Below are 11,499 nucleotides of genomic sequence, written 5' to 3' on the forward strand. Positions count from 1 at the left end.
ATATAAACCCCAAAAAATAGATGATACATAATCTGATCACAAATGCTTTGATATATATTATGAAATTGTTTGTGTGAGGGTGATTTTTTCTTATTTTTCTCACTTGGAGGGACCATTAAGAAACATGATCCCCGCTGCTACCACCAACACCGGGTTAATGACCTTACAGTTGACCAAATTTATATGCCTTTGATTTGAGGAGATAGAGCTAATCAATACAATCATTTTAGTAATTACAATATTTAAATAAGTTTATCCTTATATGATCTATGGTCATTTACATTTGCCGTTTACTTAACTCTCATTTTTACATTTATGTTTGCAATATTGTCCTACTGTGTTGCTATTAAAACACAATGGGTTGTATTATAAGAAGTTTCGCCGCCCAAGAACACTTATTTGACAAGGCTTTCCTAGGAGTTGTGGGCATTTCCAGGAGTAGTTTTATGACCCTGGTGGTAGTGTGACCCTTCCTCTGTACCATGAACCTAAAGAAACACACATTTGACAAGGCTTTCTTAGGAGTTGTGGGCATTTCCAGGAGTAGTTTTATGACCCTGGTGGTAGTCTGACCCTTCCTCTGTACCATGAACCTCAAGAAACACACATTTGACAAGGCTTTCGTTGGAGTTGTGGGCATTTCCAGTAGTAGTTTTATGACCTGGTGGTAGTGTGACCCTTCCTCTGTACCATGAACCTCAAGAAACACATATTTGACAAGGCTTTCTTAGGAGTTGTGGGCATTTCCAGGAGTAGTTTTATGACCCTGGTGGTAGTGTGACCCTTCCTCTGTACCATGAACCTAAGAAACACCTATTTGGCAAGGCTTTCTTAGAAGTTGTGGGCATTTCCAGGAGTAGTTTTATGACCCTGGTGGTAGTGTGACCCTTCCTCTGTACCATGAACCTAAAGAAACACACATTTGACAAGGCTTTCTTAGGAGTTGTGGGCATTTCCAGGAGTAGTTTTATGACCCTGGTGGTAGTGTGACCCTTCCTCTGTACCATGAACCTAAAAAAAAACACATTTGACAAAGCTTTCGTAGGAGTTGTGGGTATTTCCAGGGGGTAGTTTTATGACCGTGGTGGTAGTCTGACCCTTCCCCTCTACCATGAACCTAAAAAAACACACATTTGACAAGGCTTTCGTAGGAGTTGTGGGTATTTCCAGGGGTAGTTTTATAACCGTGGTGGTAGTCTGACCCTTCCCCTCTACCATGAACCTAAAAACCACACATTTGGCAAGGCTTTTGTAGGAGTTGTGGGCATTTCCAGGGGTAGTTTTATGACCCTGGTGGTAGTCTGACCCTTCCTCTGTACCATGAACCTAAAAACCACACATTTGGCAAGGCTTTTGTAGGAGTTGTGGGCATTTCAGAAGTAGTTTATGACCCTGGTGGTAGTGGACCCTTCTTCTGTACCATGAACCTAAGAAACACACATTTGACAAGGCTTACTTAAGAGTTGTGGGCATTTCCAGGGAAGGTTTATGACCCTGGTGGTAGTGTGACCCTTCCTCTGTACCTTGAACCTGAAGAAACAAACATTTGACAAGGCTTTAGTTGGAGTTGTGAGCATTTCAAGGGGTAGTTTTATTACCCTGGTGGTAGTGTGACCTTCCTCTGCCGTGAACCTGAAGAAACACACATTTGTCAAGGCTTTCGTAGGAGTTGTGAGGCATTTCAGGGTAGTTTTATGACCCTGGTGGTAGTGTGACCCTTCTTCTGTACCATGAACCTCAAGAAACACATATTTGACAAAGGCTTTCGTAGGAGTTGTGGGCATTTCAGGAGTAGTTTATGACCCTGGTGGTGTGTAACCCTTCCTCTGTACCATGAACCTAGAAACACACATTTGGCAAGGCTTTCTTAGGAGTTGCGGGCATATCCAGGAGTAGTTTTATGACCCGGGTGGTAGTGTGACCCTTCCTCTGTACCATGAACCTAAGAAACACACATTTTACAAGGCTTTCTTAGGAGTTGTGGGCATTTCCAGGAGTAGTTTAATGACCCTGGTGGTAGTGTGACCCTTCCTCTGTACCATGAACCTAAGAAACACCTATTTGACAAGGCTTTCTTAGAAGTTGTGGGCATTTCCAGTAGTAGTTTTATGACCCTGGTGGTAGTGTGACCCTTCCTCTGTACCATGAACCTCAAGAAACACACATTTGATAAGGCTTTATTAGTATTTGTGGACATTTCAAGGAGTAGTTTATGACCTGGTGGTCATGTGACCCTTCCTCTGTACCATGAACCTGAAACACACATTTGACAAGGCTTTCGTAGGGTTGTGGGCATTTCAGTAGTAGTTTTATGAGCCTGGTGGTAGTGTGACCCTTCCTCTGTGCGTGAACCTGAAACACGTATTTAACAAGGCTTTCGTAGGAGTTGTGGGCATTTCCAGGGGTAGTTTTATGAACCTGGTGGTAGTCTGACCCTTCCTCTGTACCATGAACCTAAGAAACACCTATTTAACAAGGCTTTCGTAGGAGTTGTGGGCATTTCCAGGAGTAGTTTTATGACCCTGGTGGTAGTGTGACCCTTCCTCTGTACCATGAACCTGAAGAAACACACATTTGACAAGGCTTTCATAGGAATTGTGGGCATTTCCAGTAGTTTTATGACCCTGGTGGTAGTGTGACCCTTCCTCTGTACCTTGAACCTAAGAAACACACATTTGGCAAGGCTTTCTTAGGAGTTGTGGGCATTTCAAGGAGTAGTTTATGACCCTGGTGGGAGTCTGACCCTTCATCTGTACAATGAACCTAAGAAACACACATTTGACAAGGCTTTCTTAGGAGTTGTGGGCATTTCCAGGAGTAGATTTATGACCCTGGTGGTAGTGTGACCCTTCCTCTGTATCATGAACCCAAGAAACACACATTTGGCAAGGCTTTCGTAGGAGTTGTGGGCAGGGTTCTGTCCTATCTCCCACTCTTTTTCTGTTGTTCATTGATGATCTTCTTTCCAAAACGAACTGTCCTATCCATTCCTACGCCGATGATTCCACTCTGCATTATTCAACTTCTTTTAATAGAAGACCCACCCTTCAGGAACTTAACGACTCAAGGCTGGAGGCTGCAGAACGCTTTGCCTCAGACCTTACTATTATTTCCGATTGGGGCAAGAAGAACCTGGTGTCCTTCAACGCCTCAAAAACACAGTTTCTCCACCTATCCAATAGACAAAATATTCCAAACAAATATCCCCTATTCTTTTACAACACACAGCTATCACATTCCTCAAAACTAAACATACTCGTTCTAGCCTTAACTCAAAATCTCAACTGGAAACTTCATATCTCATCTCTTACTAAATCAGCTTCCTCGAGGCTGGGCGTTCTGTACTGTCTCCGCCAGTTCTTCTCCCCTGCACAGATGCTGTCCATATATAGGGGCCTTGTCCGCCCTCGTATGGAGTATGCATCTCATGTGTGGGGGCTCCCTCCACAGCTCTTCTGGACAGAGTGGAGTGCTGGGCTCTTCGTCTCATCAGCTCTCCTCCTCATACTGATAGTCTTCTACCTCTTAAATTCCGCCGCAATGTTGCCTCTCTTTCTATCTTCTATCGATATTTCCACGCTGACTGCTCTTCTGAACTTGCTAACTGCATGCCTCCCCCCCGCTGCACTCGACTTTCTACTCATGCTCATCCCTATACTGTCCAAACCCCTTATGCAAGAGTTAACCAGCATCTTCACTCTTTCATCCCTCATGCTGGTAAACTCTGAAACAATCTTCCTTCATCTGTATTTCCTCCTGCCTACGACTTGAACTCTTTCAAGAGGAGGGTATCAGGACACCTCTCCTCCCGAAAATGACCTATCTTTCGGCCACCTCTTTGGATTCTTTTTAGGAGCAGTGAGTAGCGGGCCTTTTTTTTTTATTAATGTTTGCTTTTTTTGTGCCCTTGAACTGTCTCCTTTGCTGTAAAAAAAAAAAAAAAAAAATTCCAGGAGTAGAATTATGACCCTGGTGGTAGTGTGACCCTTCCTCTGTACCATGAACCTGAAGAAACACTCATTAGAACCCGACTGACCCCTTCTCTGACCTTTAGAAATAGGTGATGTGAGGAAGCCAACATGCTTTATAATACAGACCCATGTGCTTAGAAAGATAATGCTGGCCTTGCTTTTTCTTGATGTCAAATGGAAGTGTCAAGTGATCAGTTAGGAGTTTAGGTTAGTTAGTTAGTTAGTTTGCTTTTGCAAGGTTTCACTGTCCAGGTGTCCTATACTCTTGTTCATTTAAAGTCCGACCCAAGCTGACAACATAAACCTAAGCGTGTTTGTAAGCTGAGTCCTGATTTCCTGTGGCTTCCTATGGTTTTTCTTTAACCCGGTGGTGGTGGTAGCAACAGGGATCATGTTTCTTAACCCGGTAGCAACAGGGATCATGTTTCTTAACCCGGTAGCAACAGGGATCATGTTTCTTAACCCGGTAGCAGCAGGGATCATGTTTCTTAACCCGGTAGCAGCAGGGATCATGTTTCTTAACCCGGTAGCTGCGGGGATCATGTTTCTTAATGGTCCCTCTAAGCGAGAAAAATGAGAAAAAATCACCCTCACACAAACCATTTCATAATATATATCAAAGCATTTGTGATCAGATTATGTATCATCTATTTTGGGGGGTTTATATCATGGCTTTACAATTGGCCGTCGCTGCTACGGTAAAGCCACAAATTTGGCCGTCACTGCTACGGTAAAGCCACAAATTTGGCCATCACTGCTTCATGGTAAAAAGCTATTTAGCCCGTCGCTGCTACACGGTAAAGCCACAAATTTGGCCCGTCACTGCTACACGGTAAAGCCACAAATTTGGCCCATCACTGCTTCATGGTAAAGCCACAAATTTGGCCCGTCACTGCTACACGGTAAAGCCACAAATTTGGCCCGTCACTGCTACACAGTAAAGCCACAAATTTGGCCCATCGCTGCTTCATGGTAAAGCCACAAATTTGGCCCGTCACTGCTACACAGTAAAGCCACAAATTTGGCCCATCACTGCTAAACGGTAAAGCCACAAATTTGGCCCGTCACTGCTACACGGTAAAGCCACAAATTTGGCCTGTCACTGATACACGGTAAAGCCACAAATTTGGCCTGTCACTGCTACACGGTAAAGCCACAAATTTGGCCCGTCACTGCTACACGGTAAAGCCACACATTTGGCCTGTCACTGCTACACGGTAAAGCCACAGGTCTTCAGGCCAGCATGTGGGTAGTCTTAGGCCACTCGGCGGTGACTGAAAAACCTCAGCCATGCGACGGCCGGGATTCAAACCCACGTCCCTCCTAGAGCTCCTGAATGCGGGGCCGTCACGCTAACCACTCAGCCACCAAACTTGTGAAGCACTTTTGGACACACCTGGTTCTGCATGGGATCTTGATGCAAGGATGTACAATAAATTACATATTTCAGAACTATTTTGTTTATTGGCCTCCCTTAAGTTTTTTAGTCAATGCATCTTTGTAATCTGCCTCTGCATCACAGGCCCTCTTCTGGGCCATCACGTGTTCAATGTTTGCTCGCATAAGTTCAAGTTCCAGTCGTCTTCTTTCATCATCGTAGTAACGCTGATCATGGTAAGTTGGTCTGGCCAGCACAATGCCTCCATCTGCACCCACAGGATCTTTTCGTTGGTTGCTGGAAAACAAATACACCGTTAACACAAGGGAAGATAACAGGCTGATAATCATCCTTTAACACATTCTCTTTCTATCTTCCATCGATATTTTCATGCTGACTGCTCTTCTGGATTTGCTAACTGCATGCCTCCCCCCCTACCACGGCCCCGCCTCACACGACTTTCAACCCAAGCTCATCCCTCTACTGTCCAAACCCCTTATGCAGGAGTTAACCAGCATCTTCACTCTTTCATCCCTATACTGTCCAAACCCCTTATGCAAGAGTTAACCAGCATCTTCACTCTTTCATCCCTATACTGTCCAAACCCCTTATGCAAGAGTTAACCAGCATCTTCACTCTTTCATCCCTGTACTGTCCAAACCCCTTATGCAAGAGTTAACCAGCATCTTCACTCTTTCATCCCTATACTGTCCAAACCCCTTATGCAGGAGTTAACCAGCATCTTCACTCTTTCATCCCTCATGCTGGTAAACTCTGGAACAATCTTCCTTCATCTGTATTTCCTCCTGCCTACGACTTGAACTCTTTCAAGAGGAGGGTATCAGGACACCTCTCCTCCTGTAAACTGAACCTTAGGAGGGGATATCCAGCACACCAATACTACATGGGAAACACTCCACTATCCACCACAGAGGCAGAGAAGGACCTGGGAGTGTATGTTACCAGGCTGCCAGTGAAGGGATATCCAGCACACCAATACCACATGGGAAACACTCCACTATCCACCACAGAGGCAGAGAAAGACCTGGGGGTGTATGTTACCAGGCTACCAGTGAAGGGATATCCAGCACACCAATACCACATGGGAAACACTCCACTATCCACCACAGAGGCAGAGAAAGACCTGGGAGTGTATATTACCAGGCTACCAGTGAAGGGATATCCAGCACACCAATACCACATGGGAAACACTCCACTATCCACCACAGAGGCAGAGAAAGACCTGGGAGTGTATGTTACCAGGCTACCAGTGAAGGGATATCCAGCACACCAATACCACATGGGAAACACTCCACTATCCACCACAGAGGCAGAGAAAGACCTGGGACTGTATGTTACCAGGCTACCAGTGAAGGGATATCCAGCACACCAATACCACATGGGAAACACTCAATATCCACCACAGAGGCAGAGAAAGACCTGGGACTATATGTTACCAGGCTACCAGTGAAGGGATATCCAGCACACCAATACCACATGGGAAACACTCCACTATCCACCACAAAGGCAGAGAAAGACCTGGGACTGTATGTTACCAGGCTACCAGTGAAGGGATATCTAGCACACCAATACCACATGGGAAACACTCCACTATCCACCACAAAGGCAGAGAAAGACCTGGGACTGTATGTTACCAGGCTACCAGTGAAGGGATATCCAGCACACCAATACCACATGGGAAACACTCCACTATCCACCACAGAGGCAGAGAAAGACCTGGGAGTGTATGTTACCAGGCTACCAGTGAAGGGATATCCAGCACACCAATACCACATGTGAAACACTCCACTATCCACCACAAAGGCAGAGAAAGACCTGGGGGTGTATGTTACCAGGCTACCAGTGAAGGGATATCCAGCACACCAATACCACATGGGAAACACTCCACTATCCACCATAGAGGCAGAAAAAGACCTGGGACTATATGTTACCAGGCTACCAGTGAAGGGATATCCAGCACACCAATACCACATGGAAACACTCACTATCCACCACAGAGGCAGAGAAAGACCTGGGGTGTATGTTACCAGGCTACCAGTGAAGGGATATCCAGCATACCAATACCACATGTGAAACACTCCACTATCCACAAAATAGGCAGATAAAGACCTGGGGTGTTTGTTACCAGGCTACCAGTGAAGGGATATCCAGCACACCAATACCACATGGGAAACACTCCACTATCCACCATAGAGGCAGAAAAAGACCTGGGACTATATGTTACCAGGCTACCAGTGAAGGGATATCCAGCACACCAATACCACATGGGAAACACTCCACTATCCACCACAGAGGCAGAGAAAGACCTGGGAGTGTATGTTACCAGGCTACCAGTGAAGGGATATCCAGCACACCAATACCACATGGGAAACACTCCACTATCCACCATAGAGGCAGAAAAAGACCTGGGACTATATGTTACCAGGCTACCAGTGAAGGGATATCCAGCACACCAATACCACATGGGAAACACTCCACTATCCACCACAGAGGCAGAGAAAAACCTGGGAGTGTATGTTATCAGGCTACCAGTGAAGGGATATCCAGCACACCAATACCACATGGGAAACATTCCACTATCCACCACAGAGGCAGAGAAAGACCTGGGAGTGTATACCAGGCTGCCAGTGAAGGGATATCCAGCACACCAATACCACATGGGAAACACTCCACTATCCACCACAGAGGCAGAGAAAGACCTAGGAGTGTATGTTACCAGGCTACCAGGGAAGGGATATCCACCACACCAATACCAGATGGGAAACACACCACTATCCACCACAGAGGCAGAGAAAGACCTGGGAGCATATGTTACCAGGCTACCAATGAAGGGATGTCCAGTACACCAATACCACATGGGAAACACTCCACTCTCCACCACAGAGGCAGAGAAAGACCTGGGACTGTATGTTACCAGGCTACCAGTGAAGGGATATCCAGCACACCAATACCACATGGGAAACACTCCACTATCCACCACAGAGGCAGAGAAAGACCTGGGACTGTATGTTACCAGGCTACCAGTGAAGGGATATCCAGCACACCAATACCACATGGGAAACACTCCACTATCCACCACAGAGGCAGAGAAAGACCTGGGACTATATGTTACCAGGCTAACAGTGAAGGGATATCCAGCACACCAATACCACATGGGAAACACTCCACTATCCACCACAAAGGCAGAGAGAGACCTGGGCCTGTATGTTACCAGGCTACCAGTGAAGGGATATCTAGCACACCAATACCACATGGGAAACACTCCACTATCCACCACAAAGGCAGAGAAAGACCTGGGACTGTATGTTACCAGGCTACCAGTGAAGGGATATCCAGCACACCAATACCACATGGGAAACACTCCACTATCCACCACAGAGGCAGAGAAAGACCTGGGAGTGTATGTTACCAGGCTACCAGTGAAGGGATATCCAGCACACCAATACCACATGTGAAACACTCCACTATCCACCACAAAGGCAGAGAAAGACCTGGGGGTGTATGTTACCAGGCTACCAGTGAAGGGATATCCAGCACACCAATACCACATGGGAAACACTCCACTATCCACCATAGAGGCAGAACAAGACCTGGGACTATATGTTACCAGGCTACCAGTGAAGGGATATCCAGCACACCAATACCACATGGGAAACACTCCACTATCCACCACAGAGGCAGAGAAAGACCTGGGGGTGTATGTTACCAGGCTACCAGTGAAGGGATATCCAGCACACCAATACCACATGGGAAACACTCCACTATCCACCACAAAGGCAGAGAAAGACCTGGGGGTGTATGTTACCAGGCTACCAGTGAAGGGATATCCAGCACACCAATACCACATGGGAAACACTCCACTATCCACCATAGAGGCAGACAAAGACCTGGGACTCTATGTTACCAGGCTACCAGTGAAGTGATATACAGCACACCAATACCACATGGGAAACACTCCACTATCCACCACAGAGGCAGAGAAAGACCTGGGGGTGTATGTTACCAGGCTACCAGTGAAGGGATATCCAGCACACCAATACCACATGGGAAACACTCCACTATCCACCATAGAGGCAGAAAAAGACCTGGGACTATATGTTACCAGGCTACCAGTGAAGGGATATCCAGCACACCAATACCACATGGGAAACACTCCACTATCCACCACAGAGGCAGAGAAAGACCTGGGAGTGTATGTTATCAGGCTACCAGTGAAGGGATATCCAGCACACCAATACCACATGGGAAACATTCCACTATCCACCACAGAGGCAGAGAAAGACCTGGGAGTGTATGTTACCAGGCTGCCAGTGAAGGGATATCCAGCACACCAATACCACATGGGAAACACTCCACTATCCACCACAGAGGCAGAGAAAGACCTAGGAGTGTATGTTACCAGGCTACCAGGGAAGGGATATCCACCACACCAATACCACATGGGAAACACACCACTATCCACCACAGAGGCAGAGAAAGACCTGGGAGCATATGTTACCAGGCTACCAATGAAGGGATGTCCAGTACACCAATACCACATGGGAAACAGTCCACTATCCACCACAGAGGCATAGAAAGGCCTAGGAGTGTATGTTACCAGGCTACCAGGGAAGGGATATCCAGCACACCAATACCACATGGGAAACACTCCACTATTCACCACAGAGGCAGAGAAAGACCTGGGAGTGTATGTTACCAGGCTACCAGTGAAGGGATATCCAGCACACCAATACCACATGGGAAACAGTCCACTATCCACCACAGAGGCAGAGAAAGACCTGGGAGTGTATGTTACCAGGCTACCAGTGAAGGGATATCCAGCACACCAATACCACATGGGAAACACTCCACTATCCACCACAAAGGCAGAGAAAGACCTGGGAGTGTATGTTGCCAGGCTACCAGTGAAGGGATATCCAGCACACCAATACCACATGGGAAACACTCCACTATCCACCACAGAGGCAGAGAAGGACCTGGGACTATATGTGACCAGGCTACCAGTGAAGTGATATCCAGCACACCAATACCACATGGGAAACACTCCACTATCCACCACAAAGGCAGAGAAAGACCTGGGAGTGTATGTTACCAGGCTACCAGCGAAGGGATATCCAGCACACCAATACCACATGGGAAACACTCCACTATCCACCACAGAGGCAGAGAAAGACCTGGGAGTGTATATTACCAGGCTACCAGTGAAAGGATATCCAGCACATCAATACCACATGGGAAACACTCCACTATCCACCACAGAGGCAGAGAAAGACCTGGGAGTGTATGTTACCAGGCTACCAGTGAAGGGATATCCAGCACACCAATACCACATGGGAAACACTCCACTATCCACCACAGAAAGACCTGGGAGTGTATGTTACCAGGCTACCAGTGAAGGGATATCCAGCACACCAATACCACATGGGAAACACTCCACTATCCACCACAGAAAGACCTGGGAGTGTATGTTACCAGGCTACCAGTGAAGGGATATCCAGCACACCAATACCACATGGGAAACACTCCACTATCCACCACAGAGGCAGAGAAAGACCTGGGACTGTATGTTACCAGGCTACCAGTGAAGGGATATCCAGCACACCAATACCACATGGGAAATACTCCACTATCCACCACAGAGGCAGAGAAAGACCTGGGACTGTATGTTACCAGGCTACCAGTGAAGGGATATCCAGCACACCAATACCACCTGTGAAACACTCCACTATCCCACCCAGAGGCAGGAAAAGACCTGGGACTGAATGTTACCAGGCTACCAGTGAAGGGATATCCAGCACACCAATACCACATGGGAAACACTCCACTATCCACCACAGAGGCAGAGAAAGACCTGGGACTGTATGTTACCAGGCTACCAGTGAAGGGATATCCAGCACACCAATACCACATGGGAAACACTCCACTATCCACCACAGAGGCAGAGAAAGACCTGGGAGTGTGTGTTACCAGGCTACCAGTGAAGGGATATCCAGTACACCAATACCACATGGGAAATACTCCACTATCCACCAGAGGCAGAAACACCTGGGACTATATGTTACCAGGCTACCAGTGAAGGAAAAATCCATGACAATCACACCAGACAGGTTAAAGCAATCTTAACCAGAT

At 46.8% G+C, this 11,499-nt stretch overlaps 1 protein-coding gene across 34 annotated transcripts; it reads right to left on the reverse strand.

The window, feature by feature from the left end:
• Positions 1-4,759: 4,759 nt before the first annotated feature.
• On the reverse strand, positions 4,760-11,484 carry LOC127003658 (uncharacterized). Of its 34 annotated transcripts, none has more exons than XM_050870562.1 (7): positions 10,826-11,016; positions 9,654-9,752; positions 8,664-8,762; positions 8,268-8,465; positions 7,578-7,676; positions 6,988-7,086; positions 4,760-6,691 (listed from the first exon to the last, which is right to left on the reverse strand). In XM_050870562.1, the coding sequence occupies exons 1-7, from the start codon at positions 10,981-10,983 to the stop codon at positions 6,250-6,252; spliced, it is 1,194 nt and encodes a 397-aa protein (XP_050726519.1). In that variant the 5' UTR covers positions 10,984-11,016; the 3' UTR covers positions 4,760-6,249. The 34 variants fall into 34 exon arrangements, 8 of the variants coding, with proteins under 8 accessions (XP_050726519.1, XP_050726527.1, XP_050726521.1 ...); XM_050870570.1 differs by lacking the exons at positions 8,268-8,465; positions 8,664-8,762; positions 10,826-11,016 and adding exons at positions 7,776-7,874; positions 9,456-9,554; positions 10,644-10,720; XM_050870564.1 differs by lacking the exons at positions 8,664-8,762; positions 9,654-9,752; positions 10,826-11,016 and adding exons at positions 11,024-11,080; positions 11,180-11,484.
• Between the last annotated feature and the right edge of the window lie 15 nt (positions 11,485-11,499).

This window comes from Eriocheir sinensis, chromosome 26 (genome assembly GCF_024679095.1).
Source record: "Eriocheir sinensis breed Jianghai 21 chromosome 26, ASM2467909v1, whole genome shotgun sequence".
NCBI lineage: Eukaryota > Metazoa > Arthropoda > Malacostraca > Decapoda > Varunidae > Eriocheir > Eriocheir sinensis.

Excerpts from the sequence above, each read along its gene's own strand:
- LOC127003658 (XM_050870562.1), bottom strand. The coding sequence starts at position 10,983 with ATGTGGTATTGGTGTGCTGGATATCCCTTCACTGGTAGCCTGGTAACA. Across the intron at positions 9,753-10,825 it reads CTGGTAACATACACTCCCAG|GTCTTTCTCTGCCTCTGTGG; the intron begins GTCTTTCTGTGG and ends ATACACTCCTAG. Across the intron at positions 8,763-9,653 it reads CTGGTAACATACACTCCCAG|GTCTTTCTCTGCCTCTGTGG; the intron begins GTCTTTCTCTGC and ends ATACACTCCCAG.